General features: G+C 51.1%; 7 protein-coding genes across 7 annotated transcripts; 4 read left to right on the forward strand and 3 right to left on the reverse strand.

Annotated features, from left to right (window-relative positions):
* Positions 1–1,071: 1,071 nt before the first annotated feature.
* On the reverse strand, positions 1,072–2,419 carry GIQ15_03824 (sideroflexin-5; the record flags this gene model as incomplete). Its single annotated transcript, XM_033551241.1, has 5 exons — positions 1,072–1,220; positions 1,279–1,807; positions 1,896–1,990; positions 2,068–2,201; positions 2,310–2,419. The coding sequence occupies 5 exons, from the start codon at positions 2,417–2,419 to the stop codon at positions 1,072–1,074; spliced, it is 1,017 nt and encodes a 338-aa protein (XP_033404971.1).
* Positions 2,420–3,065: 646 nt separating this feature from the next.
* On the reverse strand, positions 3,066–5,666 carry GIQ15_03825 (PHD finger domain-containing protein; the record flags this gene model as incomplete). The annotated part of the gene is made up of 4 exons (XM_033551242.1): positions 3,066–3,253; positions 3,359–5,212; positions 5,313–5,518; positions 5,641–5,666. 4 exons carry the CDS (start codon positions 5,664–5,666, stop codon positions 3,066–3,068), a joined length of 2,274 nt encoding a protein of 757 aa, XP_033404972.1.
* Positions 5,667–8,124: 2,458 nt separating this feature from the next.
* GIQ15_03826 (uncharacterized protein) lies at positions 8,125–8,919 on the forward strand (the record flags this gene model as incomplete). Its single annotated transcript, XM_033551243.1, has 2 exons — positions 8,125–8,274; positions 8,512–8,919. The coding sequence occupies 2 exons, from the start codon at positions 8,125–8,127 to the stop codon at positions 8,917–8,919; spliced, it is 558 nt and encodes a 185-aa protein (XP_033404973.1).
* A 122-nt stretch (positions 8,920–9,041) lies between these two features.
* On the reverse strand, positions 9,042–10,877 carry GIQ15_03827 (carotenoid cleavage dioxygenase 1; the record flags this gene model as incomplete). Its single annotated transcript, XM_033551244.1, has 2 exons — positions 9,042–10,763; positions 10,818–10,877. The coding sequence occupies 2 exons, from the start codon at positions 10,875–10,877 to the stop codon at positions 9,042–9,044; spliced, it is 1,782 nt and encodes a 593-aa protein (XP_033404974.1).
* A 1,989-nt stretch (positions 10,878–12,866) lies between these two features.
* GIQ15_03828 (uncharacterized protein) lies at positions 12,867–14,000 on the forward strand (the record flags this gene model as incomplete). The annotated part of the gene is made up of 1 exon (XM_033551245.1): positions 12,867–14,000. One exon carries the CDS (start codon positions 12,867–12,869, stop codon positions 13,998–14,000), a length of 1,134 nt encoding a protein of 377 aa, XP_033404975.1.
* Positions 14,001–14,523: 523 nt separating this feature from the next.
* Positions 14,524–15,389, forward strand: GIQ15_03829 (uncharacterized protein; the record flags this gene model as incomplete). The annotated part of the gene is made up of 2 exons (XM_033551246.1): positions 14,524–14,890; positions 14,953–15,389. 2 exons carry the CDS (start codon positions 14,524–14,526, stop codon positions 15,387–15,389), a joined length of 804 nt encoding a protein of 267 aa, XP_033404976.1.
* Positions 15,390–16,018: 629 nt separating this feature from the next.
* On the forward strand, positions 16,019–17,713 carry GIQ15_03830 (FAD binding domain-containing protein; the record flags this gene model as incomplete). Its single annotated transcript, XM_033551247.1, has 1 exon — positions 16,019–17,713. The coding sequence occupies one exon, from the start codon at positions 16,019–16,021 to the stop codon at positions 17,711–17,713; it is 1,695 nt and encodes a 564-aa protein (XP_033404977.1).
* Between the last annotated feature and the right edge of the window lie 369 nt (positions 17,714–18,082).

Genomic DNA, 18,082 nt, shown 5'->3' on the forward strand with positions numbered 1-18,082 from the left:
TATACGGTGTTATTGTGTGGTATTTATTGTGTGTTGTTCGTGTTGTGTGTATTGTTGCCCAGCGAGTGCCTACCATGACCGGTCTAGCAGACTCCGTATATGAGAGCGACAGCTAGCAGAGAGCGTACGAGAGCGTACGATAGCGTACAGCTAGAGATCGCACTGGCTACTACGCTGGATCTCGACGGTCTAGAAGACCCGGAGAATGCTCGCAGAGGGCCATGCCATGACGGCAGCTGTCACAGCCACAGGTCATCCCACTCGGACCCCTACGTCGTACATGAGAGTGAACAGTGTAGACTCAAAGCTGATCTCAAGTGTTAAGCAGGGGACCTGGCTTGCTGCTCATCGCCTCGCCATCACATGGACCGGCGCTGAATCACCGGACCGCTCCCCCGTCTCTATTAGGGAGTTTTATATGTCTCAGGCAGCCGTAGATCCGGGCACCTGTCTGGCCTGGAGAGTAGTTTAGGCCATGCTGAAGGGGTGATAGGGCGCCGTCACGATGCTATATATGCGGCATATACCCAGCCGATGCGTGAAAACTCGCAATGTGGCAAATATCTACCGTCACCTCCAGACGTACCATGGAAACATCAACCGGAACACCGATAGGAATAGGATTACGGAGCATGGATGTCAAAAGAGTCGAGTTATGAACACACATTTATCTTGATCTAACACCTAATCTAGACAACTAATCTGACTATCTATCAAACTCCCCAGAACCCAGGCATGATGTCCGTCCACTCGGTACGGCACACGAACGCAAAGGGGAGAGGAAACGACCAAGATAACCCGCTTGGTGAAAACAATCTAGTGACGCCTCGCTACGACTGGACCGGGTCATGCAGTCAGCGAACCCAAATAGGATAAAGAGAACACCGCCAAAGAAAAACATTCAAACCTCAAAAAGGAACTCCAAAGAGCAGTACGGCAAGGGAAAAAAAGAGTGCCAGCGGAGCTAAAGAAAAAAAGAAATATCCATAGAGATAAAGAACTCTGTGTCGAGAAATTGTCAGCTTTCACAGATGGCCCAATAAAATGAAGATTCGGGTTCGGTTAAGTAACTTATATGCCACGATTGAACTCAACGAGCCCGGTGCTGCCGCCGCGGCCCCAGAACTCCTCTTCGAGAGAGTCTGCCTGCACAGCCTGACGCTGCGGGAAGGCACCCAGTGCAAGGGGTAAAGCGAAGACGGACGTTGTTAGAATTAAACCTACAGAGGTGTTAGCAACATACTGGCATATATGGGGAGGCCCCGAGGGAAGAATTACCCAGGTTAACTGGCAGAACCAGCCGTGGCCGTAGCTTCAGCCACTGCATCTGCTGCAGCCGCACCAGTATCAATGGAGGCAAGACCATGATGGGAGTCGAGTTTAGCACTCGGCTTATGGCTGTCTCACCCACAGCCAAGGTGGCTGCCCTCTTGCTCTTCCCGAGACTCTGCACCTCACCTCCCTCCAGCTCGAGTTTGTCCCGCTGCTCCTTGGTCTCGAAGGGATAGACATCGATACCCTGTCTGATTTCCTCACCTCGCATCAAGAAGACGTTAAGCGCACCTGAACTGGCCACGGCCGCAAATGGGACGAGGCGGCCCATTATCAACTTCGTGTTGGGCGCGAGTCTAAGTCGTGGAACCAGTGCATTCAGCCCCAACGCGACAGAACACGACGCCGAGACAGCGAGGAGGTATGATTTGACTATGGCAGAAGTGGATAGGGGAGTGGATTTGTTGGCGTTGGCATTGTTGATGGCAACGTTCAGAGACTGGTTGGTTATCTGCCAGAGCAGCGTGCCGGTTATCTAATGACTCATTAGACCACAAATCAACTTCGACAAAGATGAAAATGGGAAAAAGAAAAAGAAAAAAGGGCGGGGGAAGAATACGTACGCCCATGCCCGGTGTGAGCATACCCGCCGTGACAATCAGATTCGAAAGCACGAAACATGACATTCTAAAGGGGAAGAAAACGGGCTCGCCGGTATCTATTCTCAACGGTCAGATATCGTCCTGGCACTCTGAACAGAGGCAGACTGGGCCGGGCTTGCAGGCTGCGGCGTACCAGGATGTAGAGTCGAATCCACCACTTTCTTCGCATGCCATAGCTCTGGCGTCATGGACAGCAGCTGGCCGCCCTTGTACGATTCAATGAGCCTCTTCGCATTTTCCAGGCCGTCCGTAGAGACAAAGAGGGTCCTACACCAGGTGAATCAGTCAGTACAGCTCGACGACTATGACCAGGATAAAATGTCCGAGCCCCCTACCGCGCGGACGGACAGAGACTCCTGGCATATCTCGACATACCTGGGATCGCATAACTCTGCAGACTGCCTGACCCGACCCCAGTAGGTGCTTAGGTCATATTTAGAGGCAGGGAGGTCCCGATTGCCGGAGCTCGAAGTTGAGGTCGCCATATGTGCCGGTCAATCGTGTGCGTGGCTCGGTCAATCGATAGCGACAGAACTATCCCTATCCTCGCGCTGCTGGACTTGAGAGATAGACACTAGACAGACGGTAGACGATAGATGGCAGAAGATAGATTAACTTGGCTGGTCTTGCCCTTGTCTCTTTTTACCTTTCGGCTTTTCTCTTTTTGTCTTTGGCCCTAGTCAGACCACGTGCCCTGCAGAAAAAAAGCCACTTTAAGGGCGGTGAAGGGGCCGATGTTCGGCAGTATCTCGGAAAAGCTTATATCCGATATGCGCTTATTTAGACGCCGCTTAGTAAGATGGCGGCTGTTGTTTTCTCACGTGACTCGGAGTTAGGAGTTACTAGACCTCGCATATAGGAATATACTAAAGAGAATAGGAGAAGACGAGAGAAGCAGTTGAGTACGCGGTATCCGAGGTCAGACATAGGAACAAATATGTACAGGAGAACGATACAGCATTGGCACATGCGAAGCTGGGTATTATAACACACGAAAGAAGATCTAGGCTTGGTATAAGATGGCAGAGTATAGCGACAGCACGTAAAAAAGAAAAAGGTAATAATAGTCGGGAGAAGGCCTTGGGCCGGTAAGATCGCAGACTGTGCGTAGGTAGATGCAGTGGACGTGGTTTAGGCGTTAGAGGAAGCCATACGATTTATGGGTAAGCGGAGAGGAGACGTGACCTCCACGGACCCGCGGGTCGCGGACTCGTCGGCGTACGGGGTTGTGCACGCAGTAGACGCAGATGTATACCGGTGGCAGGCTTTGGCGGTCAAGTCCAACACACTTCGTATGGAGCCAGTGCGTGCACGATTCACTGTGGTAGTAGCGGTTAGCAGAGAAGATACACGGACACAACGAGAGAAAACATATTACCATTGGATCATCAAGTGTCCGCCATTGTTTCTCGAATTGCACACACATCTGGTCCCCGTACTGGGGTTGTTCTGGCGGTCCATGGTCTGCGTGGGAGCGGTGTCTGTCTCAGTCATCTTGGTGGGCGAATTGACGTCTTCGGCATATGATTCGGGGTATCCCACCAGCGGAGGTGAAGACCGTAACGTCGCCATCGCCAGTGAGTGGGAAGCTCTAGACATTGACCCGTACCCAGCGACCGATTGGCGCTTACGAGCCTTGAGGACCTGTTTCAGTGCATGTTGGGCGTGTCCCGCATCATCTGCCTCGTCGTCTTCCTGGGTTGCCTCGGAGTCGGTGATCGAGTAGTTTCGCGAATGACTGCTCGATGGGTTGACAGAGTGTCGACGGCGTTGGTCCCACGCATCCTGGGCGGAGAGAACATCTAACTGTCTCCCCCTGCCCCGTGAGGTGTCCGTCCAGCCCGGGTTATACCCCGAATGTGACGAGCCTACCGTTGACGAGCGGGACGAGCTCTTCGAGTGTGGGCAAGACGACGATGGTGTGCGTGCGATGCGAGGCCTACGGGGTGTGATATCGGGGAAATTGAAAGACGGATTCTGACTTCTCGTTATCCGACGCTCTGAAGTATCAGACAGGTCACTGTCGCTTTCGGTTGAGAGTTCCTCGATACTTATATCGGGAGATGCATCGGGGAATTGGGACTGCGAGCATGGTGCCATTTTCATCTCGGTGGTGGCTATCCCGTCCTTGCCAACCTTCAGGACGAGCGCTTCCATGGGTGCAGCCAGCGAGGTAGGTCGAGGAAAGGAGTGCATCTGCGTCTTAAACGGCGAGGTCCGGCCCTTGGAAGGCGTCTTGGTCACCCCGCTGCCGGGCATAGAATTCATAGTTCCGGCGGAAAAGGAGTTCTGCCGAGATATCGCACCAGAATGTGTGGTAGTCCGCCTGGCGGGTGGCCTGCCCAAGTTAGACCGAGGAAGGGATGCATAGGGATCCTGGTAGGTAGCAGTGGCAGAAGTAGCAGCAGCAGTAGCATGCCGTTTCTGACCAACACTCCGGGTCCGTGGCACCTTGCACAGGCCCCTTTCTCGTCTGTCACGTTCGGACTCCTCCATCTGATAATGGTATGGCTGACGGTTCTCTATCCGGGTTGCACTAGGGGAATATGACGGGTCAGAGAAGCCGAATCGTCTTGCTGGAGAGCTGAGGAACATCGAAGGGTCGTCGTTTTGTGGTGCAGGCATGCGTGGTGATGCTGAGAACGAGCTACTAATGGCCGCACCCTGCTGCGTATCAAGGTATCGTAGGTCCTGAGGAATACCCAGACCTACCCGTTTTCTCCCAACCGATTGCGTTACAGGTAGCCTTGGAGTCTCTAGTCCGATCTCACTTGTAGGGTCGGCATCGAATGCCTCCACAGGCGGCTGTGGTTGCGGTTGCGACGATATATCAAAATGATTGCTATACATTGCGGGATCCATCATCGTCGACGACTGGGGTGCATTCTCCTGATACCATGGCATTTGATATCGAGGGATATAGGAGGATTCGGTAACTGATGCTCCAGCTACACGGAACAAATCAGGGGTGCCCTGGAAGCCGTAGAAGTTGGGTGACAAACCGATGAAGCGGCTCGGGGTCTCGAGCTGGCTTGTGTTCGTTTCTTGCACGGGCGTGGCAGCATCGTCAGTCGTTAGATTCATGGGGTCCTGCATTCTCCTCCTCGAGGTGCTGGTAGGCGGGGGCGTCTGCATCGAGGCAGCGGAACGGCTCGTGGCATCGATTCCATCCGACATGTCAGGCCTGGAGCTGGAAATCGTATTCAATGCCCTTGTCTTCCTCCCACTACCCAGTGTCGTGCCACCACTGTTCAAACCATCACCGCCTGATAATCGGCCTGTATATACCTGTTAGCACACCGTTCGACCAATCCTCTGACAACTCTCCGAACTCTAGCTCTACTACCAAGCGGGGATAGGGGGATGATGGCATGGTACCTCGTTGCGGTGACGGAGAAGCCAGGTCAAACCTGGGCGGGAATTTGATCAGCTCTGGGCTAGAGCCGTACGGGTCTGCAGTGTTCCATGTAACCCGGGGGTCGTAGAAGCTGGATTCGAGCTTTGGGGTCTGGAAAGAGGTCTCGAACGAGCTCGTAGTGGGTGTTCTCGTGGGCGTTTGAGGTTCGACATTAGGATCCGTAAAGCTAGGGGTTCAGCAGGTCAGAAATATGTTCTCCTATATCGACTGTCTGCTATACCCAGCCGAGGGGCACCACAAGCAGAGGCCAGCACTTGTGCGCCGAGATAGACCGCCGCCGACACATACCTGTGGATAGGGTAGTCCCAATTCATATCAGCAGATTACCTCGGACCAGCATGAGGCGAGACGACCGGGAGACGAAGCCCAGGAAGTGCGAGCGGTGGTGGTGTTTGACGGTGGTCGTTGGTGGTCGTCGGTGGTCGTAGTGGTCAACGGAGGACGAGAGACAGACGACGGAGCACCTGAAGACCGGCCCAAGAGTTATATATAGGCCTACATGCGTATATCTCCGGGGTGATAAGATGTTACCTCTTCGTAGGAAGCGAGACACAGCTGAACCCGTTTCCCCCTTGCTGGGATGTCAGAGATATATGTTGGTGAAGGCGGGAAAAGGCGAAGGAGGAAAATAAAATAAAAAAAGTAGAGTCGACAACACCCACCAGGCAACAGAGCAAGGGGAGACCAGGCAGCACAGCAAGCAGCAAGCAGGAGAAAGAAAGTGAAGCAAAAAAGAAAATTAAATGAGTATAAGACAGGAACTTCGAGGGCAGAAGCAAAAATAAAAAATAGACAGAAACGGTCAAAGAAATATGCAGCTAGAAACGACCTTTCGAATATAGAAGAGAAAAGACTATAATAAACTATGATGTTTAGATGAAGATAGATTATTTAATTCTATCGGACATCTTCTCTTTTCCTTGTTTACGTTTTTCCTTTTGATCTTTCTTCCTTTTATTTTTCTTCCCTCCCTGGGCTCCAGCGCCGGAGCTTCTATCCCTTATACCCATGGCGCATCCGTCCATAATGCCCACTCTGACGCGCCCGACCGGCCTTTGTCACACCCGCTAGCCCTTCTTCCAAGACCTGGATACACATATCCAGCAGGTCTCTAGTAGCTGGGCCAACCAGGCAGGCCGGAAAGCTTCTTTCCGACCTGTCGATTGGATGCGGCAGGCGTTGGCCCACGGATATCGGATAGAGAGCGTATACGGTCCCTACTATCAGGATATATACAGAGCTCTGCACGCCCCGAATCAAGTATACAGACGCCACGGAGACCTTCATTGGCGGCAGGCCGGGGGCCCGGGGCAGGGCTGGGGATAAAAAAAACTGGCCATTCCGAGGTAGATCATTGGTAGGCCTGTCCCTCCATGCGTCCGTTTTTGGGGTCCATCAAAGGAATCAGCTCGAGCTTCGAGCATGCAGCATCCCTCTGGCGGGAGACTATGGGCTGGCGGCCAAACCGCCCCCTTAAAGCGCGCGACATATGCACATATAACACACTTGTAGGGGACGGAGTAGCACCATCGTACAGATGCATGTCTGCTGTGCCTGCAGCCGAAAATCGCATTTTAGCTCCAGTCCTGATCTCGGATCTCCACTGGCATTGGCATGGGGGGATTACGACCCCCTGACCGCGGCCGATGATTGGATTGTTTGCGCCTCGGAATTGGCCAGGAGTCGTTGGATGGAACCCGCTCAGCTTGTCGTGTGTCCGAGATCCATAATTAATTAATTTAAGCTGCGAGTCGATTAAATCTATCCGTACTATCCAGTTGTTGAGATCGAGCTATCGTCGGAGCGAGGGCTGTAACCTTTCGACAACCGCAGAGGATATATGACCATTAGGTGATATCCGACAGGAGGCACCGTACCCGTCCGACGCTCTCATCCGTGCCGCTCCCTACGGCCTTACACAAAGGCCATCCTCTTAGCACGCAGCTGCGCAGGCGCCGATTGGCGAGCAAACATCAGCTAAAAATCCTCCACAGCTCTTGCGTAAGGATGCGCCCTAGCCGAGCCAAGGTACTCCCGCATTCTGCTGTTCGTCCTCCGTACAACGGCCACAGTGATGCTGTTGTATACTCCATAGTTGCGTGGTGCCAGGTCTCGATCTCGTCGAGCGGCCGGCTGGGGCATAGGGAGATCGTCTGCTGCGTGCGACTCTATGACTGAGGAGTTACGGAGTACTGTTATACACAGGTTAGCTCGCGGCTGCAAGGATCGGGAGATTGAGATTGGATATTCAGGACCAACCCTGCCCTGACGGCGTCGCAGGCGTTGCAGCTTCATCTCCACTGGTTCAACGTCATGGCGATTTAGCCTATCTCTTCTCGCCACTCCGGCGGCTGGAGCAGGTTGCGGATAGACGGGATTGTACATTGTAGCCCTTGAGCAGATAGACGTAGAATATAGCCGTTGGCAGGTACTCTGTAGTTATACTCCGTGGCTGCGTTTGGCGTAGTTGTGGTAGATACTTGAAGTCTGCTTTGGAGGTGTTGAAAGTCGAGTTCTACCAGAATAATAGAAATGTCATGGCCATCGAAGATATCATTTATATTCGTGGCTGGTTCATGGTTGAATATAAACGGTTGTCCTGCCAGCTTGTTATTGTGTTGCTTGGTGAATAACACATCAACATGATATATCAACATGCGGTAAACATCCTCTCACTCTACAAGAGAGAAGGGCTATGATTCAGCCTACGCCTCCTCGAGCTTCCGCTTTACGTCTCTTCTCTCTCTCTAGTCAAAGTTGAAAATATCAAATATGGGAAAACTGCGGCGTCAAACTCGGCCAAAGGCCAAACGCAGCCGTCGTGAAGGCAACAAACCCCCAAAGACAATGCCGAAGGCTCTACGGGTGAAGCTCAAAGGTATCGCATATTCTAAGACGGTGCATGGTTTCGTTCCTGAAGACGTAAGTTCGCTGAGCCAGCGTTATCATTTCGTAAAGCTAACACTGCTGGCAGATACTTCTCGACAACCAACCAACGCCGTCTGGCTACGTCTTCGTTCCCAAGGGGAATATCTACATTACAAGGAAATGCCGTTCCCAAACGCACGATCTGGGCTCAGCTGTGTATACCGTCTATGTAGGTACCATCTCAACCTGGTACAGGCCATCCTGGCGGGTGTGAGCTAACCTTCCTCCCAGAGTTCCACGACTTATGAGCAAACCGGCCTCTACGTTCCGATCGACGTGCGTACAGCCGTCGAACTAGAGTCACAGGATACATCCGATGCACGGAAACAAGCAGTGGCTCAAAAGGATGCTCGTGATCGACGCAAGGCCCGGGACCTACTTCTCAGGGAATTTCCAAACATGCCCAAATCTGATCTCAATGCGGTTCTTAACCATGCCTTTTTAAAGGGGTCCAGGCGAGTCGGCAAGAGTGGGAAGATCGCGAGCGAAGAGGAGAAAGTCCGGCTGGCTATCGAGGCGCATATCAGGCATGTCCATACAGAATATGACGCCATGATCAAGCGAGGTATGACCAGGGAGAGAGCGAGGGAGAACATCTGGGGGGAGGTTGTCACCTTGAGGGATTCGTGGAAGAAATGATTGTACTTTTTATGCATTAAAGTCGGAGTTAGGCAGAATTAAATAATTATAGTTTAAAGATAGCGGTTAGGGATACTGCATTATGATTAATATACGCAATGTCAACTGTATAAAGTGAACACTTAGACATCTGTTACCATCTTACCATCAGAACGCACATGCACTCCATGGAATCCAAACCCAATAGCCCCGTGGACGTCCGCTCTCCCGACTTCTGTCATCGTCTTTGCATCCAGCACAAGCAAATATGACTTCCCCGAAAGCCCGTCAAGGACTACCGACAGTAACACGCCATCGTCCTCGTCATCGATATCTTCAGCATCAGGAGAAGCGCCATTTAACGAGCCTGATCCAAACGGGCCACTCTTGGTGCGGGGAACGAAGATAGGTTCACCTGCATTTTGTCCATGATAAGACCAGTACTTTGCTTCATGTGTCTTGGTATCCATTTTCACCAGCCCGTCCAAGAACGTAGAGTTCCCTGTGAAATTTACCCCGTATATATATCTGTGAGGACGGGTAATATATCGAGGGTTCATGGTTGGCAGCTCAGGCGCCTGGATTGGCTCAGACTTGAATTCAAGGGTAGCCCTGTGAGGTCGTGTAGGGTTCTGTAATATCGTAGAGGAACGCCGTGACTGCGGAGTCGATAGAGGAGTTTCTTTTGATTCCGAGCGGATATATGGTAGCCGATATCTTAGGAGAACGGTAGTGTATGGGTGCTTTGCCTTTATCTCCCCTGCGTTCGGCGAATCAGACCGGAGGTTCTCGAGATAGAAGCTTTTCAAGCAGTTGAGGTTGTCATATGCAACCAAATCCGCGATGATATCGGTTCCAGATCCAGTCTGAGAAGGGGTTTCGTAGGCATTGACGCTATGAAAGCAGAAAAAAGCATCGCTCTCGTAGGTTGCTACCACACCCTGGCCACCATTTTCAGGAGTACGTCGGTCAATGACATACCATTTCGCAGGACGAGACGGGTCATATTCTCCAATGGCATCAAGGATATTTCTAGTCCACAGGATCTTCAAGCCGTGAGCAACAAAGAAGGAATTCCATACACAGAGAATGACATAATTCTCGGTCAAGAAGATTGAGTGGATATAAGCTGCACTCGCACTTGTAATAGTCGCTAATATGGACGTCTTGCCTGTGGAGCGAGAGACGCTGAAGACACGGTAGGTCGTGGTAGGCCCCATCTCGAGGTTGAAGTTATATATATCTCCTGTGAGCGGATCAGACTTCGCATGAGCTCCAGACAGAGGGCCTTTGAGCTCTTCGTGAAGGACTTTCTGGTGCGCAATTCCAAGCGGTTCGAGTGTTTCTGGATCTAACATCTGGAACATCGCAGAGTCCGTCTTGTTTGCAAGCCCCTGTATGCCCGAAGAATGCCCGCTGCTGAGCTTCCCTTTCTTAGGTTCTAACCCCGGGAAGTCGACAGACAAGGTGATAGACATGGAGTATTCGTTTGGTGGCCGTTCTCGATCTGGCCTAAAGACTGACATGACCTTCTTGAAATAGCTCTGGCACGGGTCATATTTCCTTGCAAAAGTCATTGTGTCCCGTTCACCAGTTTTTCTGATCTGCTCAATAAGGCCATCACAGGTGCTTCGTGAGTTATAGATGACTCGGACATCCGAATGTTCCTCATCCGGTGGTAGAATTTGAAATCTATGGACGACCGCCAGGCCATCGAACCAGTGGCGTGTTTGGAACAACCCTTTCTCTGTTTCTATCTCCCGCTTGCCAATTCCGGTGCGGTATAGAGTGCCAGCAGCCCATGATGGAATGTTTCCAGTTACCTTTAGCTCGACAGGCTCTCTTTCTTCGTACGATGTATCGAACTGGAGTCATTTGTTAGCAGGAGGCATAAACTTAGGAGTCAAAATTAAGCTCACCCCTTGATAATTAGGCCAGTCATTATGCGACTTTGGGGGCTCTTCAGATATACCGATCATCGTTTGTCGTGTTGTTTAGTAACAGGCTATAAACAGATTCGAGTTTCCGAGTCCGTCGTCGGGGTCAAAAGAAAAGGGAAAGCTTTGAATAGGATCTTAGATAACTGCGGTAGTCATAGAAACATTGAAGTAACCTTGAGATGGTAGAGCCAGGCCTTCTCGGATCTGAAAACTACTTATCCAAGTTCCAGCGAGGATGATGGTAAAAAATATATATTTAAGGCCAGCTTCAATATATATATGCCACTCAGCTGGTGAATCGTATCAAGGTCAACCGGAGCCTGGAATTACACGACAGCCAAGCAGGGTCTCACTAACGCTATCGTGCCGCTCAAGCTACGTGTAGGAGAGGAGGAGAGGAAATTTATCCGGCCACAACGTAAATCAAGCAGTTACGCCCGTAACACTGGGTAAACCTATCACTAGTGAACACTAGAGTTCGGCTCGTTGTCTGCATGTTATGCAGCGATTACCCCGACTATCTGTTTAGAATGCATCGACGTGCGAAGGCTCGATTCGTCGCTGGCCGATAACTGGTCAACCAGGTACTCCATATAGCGACAAAAGTATGAAGTATTCTGCGTTGCATTTACGAGCAAACGAAGATAATAAAATCATTATAAGTAAACACACGACGGCTGGTGGGGTGGTATGAAAAGACATACGAGGGGTACTGTATGGAGTACATCGGGGTATGTACTCTGTACCGACGAGTAGCTTTCCAGCTGATGCCCGCCTGGACCGGCCACAGGGTTTAATTCTTCAGCTTTCGGCTCAAGCAAACAAGGCGACTTGAGGGACGTACCCGTTACATCGACAGGCCACGGCCCCCTTTTCGCGAGTGCAGGTGCTATGTGCGTATACGCCGTCCGTCATATGGAGAACTCGGCGGCTTTAGGCCTGATGTTTGCCCGCTCGGGATGTTTCCTTCGGCCGTAATGGGAGCCGGGTCATGTGACTTTTATTTTCGTCCAGCTTCTTGAGAGATAGACACATTGACATCGAGCATGTGGCACATCTACCGTATATATGGGGCCAGGCCGATGGAGTCTTGCTCGAGCCGTTTCTTTTCGTGCTTCTCCCCACTCCTCTTGCCGGTCAAAGTGGTTCTATAACAGGTCCAGAGGTAGTTATGTAAAAGGGCCATTGGGCCAGAATTACTAACAACCAACAAATTAGCTGCCAGCGCCTACACCAAAGACGAATGATCATGAAGCGACGGGGTTGGACTCTCCACACAACAATTGCGATGACCTACGGTAAAACTGACGGTCAGTAAGTGTTGTGGGTTAAGATTCAAAAAGAATCCAGCCCTGTCTGTCTGAAACAGGACAGGAGGTGAATTTGGAACTTTAAAGCCAAGGATAAAAATATCGGTTGTTTCAAGGCAGCGTATCAACCAGTTCTACGGAACGGTTGGACGGAAGCAACGCCGATGTCGATGATAACGACATAGGTGAGTGGCTAGTCCGACGGCCAGGATCAGTGCGGGGATTTCTAAGAATAGAGGGGAAAGATATGCATAGGAGCAGGCCCAAACGCACAAGGAACAAGAAGCGACCTTGCAGCTCGCCGCAACCCCGAGAGCAACCACGTACCCTAAGGTACCTTCTACTTCCTCTCTCCCCGCGCGAAGGATTCATTAGGCGCCGTAGTTTTTCTGACAAGGATTTAAGATTTGCCCGGCTGGCGAATAAACGCGAGGCCAGGGCTCCACTAACTGCCAGAGTAGGCAAGGCGCGTTCCGGTGCGGCGGTTAGGCTGCAGCAAGGGCCAGGGATCACATGGGGTTTATTTATAGAGCGGTGATATGGACGCTGATTGGCTGCAGTATTTGTGATGGTTGAGGGCGGGCGGTTCTGCAGACAGCGAGACGCAGGAACAGACAGGGCGTGAAGAAATATAAAACCACGGGGACGTTTCATCGTTTCCAATCTCTCTTCCTCACCCACCTGCCCATCCATATCTGGCAGCGAAGGAGGCGAGAGCATGATTCTCCACGAGCAGGCTCGAAACAGGGGGGAGATCAGACCCCCCTCCACCGATCCCCTGACCCGCGATATGATATCTCCGCCTCTCTCTCAGGAGTCAGCGTTCGATTCGAACCTCATCGCCCCGCAGGTCTACTCCGGATTGGAATACGTCTCGCACAAACTGCAGTCCCACACGCTGCACCTGACGCTCATCCTCTCGCGTGCCAAACCGTTGCCCATCGGCCAGGGGTGCAACCTCACTGTCTTCCCCGTCGGTACCCTCTCGGACGATGCACGCCACCTGTTCGGCAAGTACATTCGCCGTGCTGCAAGGAAATACCACCTTCAGTCGAAATGGATGGCTCTCTCGTCATCGAGCACGGGCATGGACGCGGTGTTCAACCCCGAATATCTGATCGATCGATCTCTCAAGCAGAACGATGTTTTGATCAGTCTCGAGGGCCTCACCGTCTTGAATATCGATCGCACGTACACGCTCAAGCAATACCTTAACGCTCTATCCACGCCTTGGGTGACACCAAATACCATGATCGACCATATCCCAAGTCGCATCTATACAGATGCCTGCCTCTGTCTACTTCGACAGTCTGTTCAGAGTACCGGTGGTCGGCCGTTTACAAAATCCTTTTTCTACCATGCCTATAACCACCTCCACTTCGAAGACCAGCTCATCATAGACATAGCCAACGAGTATGTCGCCCGATACAAGCAGGTAGCCATCGTTTTGCCAAAACCTAAGCCTGAGTTAAAGCCTGAGTCTGAGCCAAAACCCGAATCCAAGCCAGATCCAGAGCTCGTGCTGGTGCCTAAGCTGGAACTCACAGCAGACCCCAAGCAGGAGAAGCTGGAAAAACAAAAGGTAAAGAGAAAAGAGATATCGGCCTCGTCTTCTGCCACCCGAAGAGTTAGCTTCGCGAAAGCACTATCTCCCCTCAGAGCCAGGACACCGCACAGTGCGTCTGATGTAACGCCCATCACTCGGAGTGAATGGAATATTCTTGTCAGCGACTCGACTGTAGGCAGAAAGAAGCCCGTTCAGCTGACCGTGCCCAACGATGGAGAGTGTCTCACTGATATAGAGGAAGATGGAATCATATATGATCTCAATTGGGAGGACCTGGAAGGGTAGCTGGCGTACAAGTGGGAACTTGGGTTAACTTATGACTATTATGAATCTTCATTTCTTCTTTTCGTACTTACGACATTTTTCGTTCCCTTTGAAGAGTTCCTTGTGGATATTAGCTTATTCCTCCTTGGTTGAAAAAAAAAAATTATTCACACAAATTCTTTATCTATGGACCAACGGGCTAAATAATATGCGCTAGTTTCGGTACTAAATTAGCATCACAATAACTAGTTAAGCATTTCGTAGTGGGTTTAATATCAAGTATACTTTGCTCACACTTTATTCCCAGTATCTATTGCACTGAATATTCTGCCCCAGGTCCCCTCCGTCTGCTTAGTGTATAATCTGCATAGCAGGCTGGCAGATCTTTATCCCTGCCATGAATTGGCATGCCGGGTTGCAGGTAGGCAGCAGAATATTGTCGACAGGCAGCAGGATAATACCATGAGTATAAGCATCCGAGTAACCGCCGAGATACCACCTAGTGGGATATCCTCAGAGCGGTTTGAGAAACACTGTCTGCATAATGGAGCCCCAGAATAGCGATAGGAGAGAGCCCCGAAGACGGCCGACATACACCATCCGCCGTATCAAACCGTCAGACTTCTCCGAAGTAGCAGCTATTTTAGCAAAATCAATGAAGGATGACGACCTGTACACGGCAGTATTTCCGAGAAGGGAAGAACACTATGATATTTCCCTGGACGGCTTTCTCCGGCTCACAAAGGAGAGATATTGGACTCCTGGTTGTGTGATGTATGTTGCGGTCACTGCTCCAGACGGGGATAACTGCAGCCACATTGAAAAGATTGTTGGACACGCGAGTTGGAAGCGTACTGGGACAAGCCCTGCCGCGCAAATATGGACTTCTGAAAACGAAGGGGGCTGGAATGGTATGAGTTGTCTGTTAGTACAATCGAACGATCCCGGACCGCTTACACAATGCGTGCTCTAGGATTACAGCTTTCTCTCTGCAGGACGCAGGACAGCCTCGCCCGATATTTTCAGCCGAACAAGACCATCGTCGAAAAACCTCCTCCTTCCCCTCAATTTGATGATAACTTCCCGTCTTCCATATTTCCAGAGTTGTGGTACTTGGCTACCCTTGCGGTTGACCCGGAATATCGAGGACAAGGAATAGACAAATTATTAGCACAACGCGGTATCCATCACGCCGTCGAAGAGAATGTTCCTCTTGGGTTAGAGTCAAGCGCCAGAGGTCGAAAGCTATACGACAAGATGGGGTTCAAGCTATTCAAAACGACGGTTATCGGAGAGATGGCAGTTCCTGTGATGGTCTGGGAGCCTCCGAGACCAAGTGTTGAAACCGAAAAAGCGAGAGAGTGGCAGGGTATGAATGGAACTACACAGATTTATACCAGATACCCCTGAGTGGTTTTCTCTTATATTTGCCTCTATTTACTGGGGGAGGACTGTGGCCTCACAAAATTAATCTTTTCTCATCAGATACCTCCATCGTTATTTTATGATGTACGAGTTAATTATTATAGTTGATATTTATTCAAAAACCCCGTTGCTTTTATAACGCCAAACACATCCGAACAGCCATGGCAATGACTATTAGTTATTTATCCTGGCGTTATGGTCCTAGCCCGTCCACGCCGCGCGGTTGAACTCCGGGGGGAAAACCTGATCTCCCTTGCTTGTCATTGTGATAACAGCCAAGTTAAGACCCCCATACCTCGTCTGAAGAAAAGTTACAGCGATTCGAGCGAGCCTAAGCTGTAACAAGCTAGCGAAATGGTTCTTCGAAATCTCCTCTCGATGGATCGGCCAGCAGGGGGAAGAGAGTTCGGATCCTCCAATTCTGAGCCTTTGTCTTGCTTGATATCGGCGTCGTGGCGCCTCGCACCGTCTCGCAGCGTTTGTGTTGCACGCCACAGCCAGCCATGTTAATCAGGACAGCAAGTACTGGCCTCGCAAAGGCCTTGCGGCCTCGTTTCCTGTCCTTACAGGCATCTGCCAGTAGCTCTGTGTTAATTCGCTGCCACAGATGTACCATGGCGACCAGCAGCGCTCCCCCGTCTTTCGACGAAGAGACCGATATTCTCATTGTGGGGAGCGGTGCAGCGGGACTGACGGCTGCATTGAGAGCACATTCTCACGGTTTACGAGCTGTCGTGGTTGAAAAGAACGAAGCCATCGGCGGTACATCAGCTTACTCGGGCGGCGCTGTATGGTTCCCCGATAATCACTTATCCCGGGCTGCCGGCGTGCGAGACAGCAAGGAGGAAGCCCTGAAATACATGGAAGCGATTATTGGGGACAACGCAGGGCCCGTTTCATCTCGAGAACGGAAACTTGCTTTCATTGACAACTCGCCTCGAGTGGTGAAGTTTCTGCAGGACGCTGGGTTTCGCTGGCGAGCAGTCAGCCGGGGTTGTCCTGATTACTACCCAGAAGCACCAGGCGGCCGGATGTATGGCCGGACGCTGGAGCCTGATATCTTTGACCTTAACCAGCTGGGCTCTTGGAAGAATCGTATACGGAAACGCCCGGGTCCCTCTCTTGCACTATTTACTACGGAAGCCAGCAGCGTCTTGAGACTGGGTGCTTCGTTGACGGACTTTGCTACTGCGCTACGAGTTATACTGCGAGGGCGTCTTCTCGCCCTCCGAGGACAGGCTCCTGTTACATTGGGACAGTCAATGGTCGGCCAGCTGCTTTCACTCAACCAGAAAATTGACACACCAATCTGGCGCAGTTCTCCCCTAGTTAACCTGATTTTAGACGGCTCCTCGGTCATTGGAGCCACGGTCAATCGCGACGGCCGCCAGTGGAGTATCCGCGCTTCTCGTGGCGTCCTCCTCGCCGCAGGAGGGTTTTCCCACAACAAGGAGCTGAGAGAGAAATGGGGTCCATCCCCTGCTAGTATCGAGTGGACCAGTGCACCCTCTGGAGACACTGGAGATGCCATTACCGCTGCCATCGATGCCGGCGCAGCCACAGCGCTTTTGGAAGAAGCCTGGTGGGGACCAACTATGATTGATCCGAATTCCGGAACGTATGTGTTTTGCCTTACTGAACGAGCGCGGCCATTCAGTATCATTGTCGATTCTTCAGGATCCCGTTTCATGAACGAAGCCGAGCCGTACACGGATGCTGGTCGACATCAGTACGAACGAAACCAGAAAGTAAAAGCTATCCCCGCTTGGCTTATCGTTGACCAGAATTTCCGCAAGCGATATGCTCTTGGAAGCCTGTTTCCACGGCAGACGGTCTCTCAGAGTGGATTAAAGGCCGGCTATATATACAAAGCAGACACCATTCAAGGCCTAGCCCAGCAGATTGATGTCGACGTCCAAAATTTACAAAGCTCAGTGAATCGCTTCAACGGCATGGCCAAAGCTGGTGTCGATGAAGATTTCCACCGTGGCGACTCTGCATATAATAATTACTATGGAGATCCTAAGATTCGTCCTAATCCAAACTTGGGACCCGTCGAGAAACCTCCCTTCTACGCAGTTCGCATCTTCCCTGGTGACCTGGGTACGAAAGGAGGCTTGTTAACTGATGAACACGCTAGGGTGCTAAGAGACGAAGATGGCAAGCCGATAGAACAGCTCTATGCAGCCGGTAATACCAGTGCAAGTGTCATGGGGAAGACTTATGCTGGTGCCGGTGCAACTATCGCGCCGGCAATAGCATTCTCTTTTATTGCAGTGGACCATATGGCTTCGTTGAAACGTACATGACGACTCTTTTGAGATAGAATCTACGTTTCGCCGTTTCCTGCCTTTAGCTACGTACACCGTCTGGGATAAAGGGTATCCTTTTTAAGGGTATCATATTGGATTAAATGGACTGATGGACCCTATATCCAATATACCAAAATCACAATCCTGCAGAACCTGGGGGCCGCAAGGTGAGAAATATATACATCGTCGCCTGGAAACGCATGCGTCTCCCACAAAATTCGCATTGCTTGCTAGATAAATGTCACTTTGGTAGCTCGCTATCCATAATCAAATGGGAATCACTAAGCCATTCCCTGGCATCATATTGTCAGTTAATGGGTATCTTCTTATTGTTATCACTGTCCTGGCATAATACACGCCGGCAGA

The sequence above is a fragment of the Arthroderma uncinatum genome (genome assembly GCF_011692745.1).
Source record: "Arthroderma uncinatum strain CBS 119779 chromosome Unknown scaffold3, whole genome shotgun sequence".
NCBI lineage: Eukaryota > Fungi > Ascomycota > Eurotiomycetes > Onygenales > Arthrodermataceae > Arthroderma > Arthroderma uncinatum.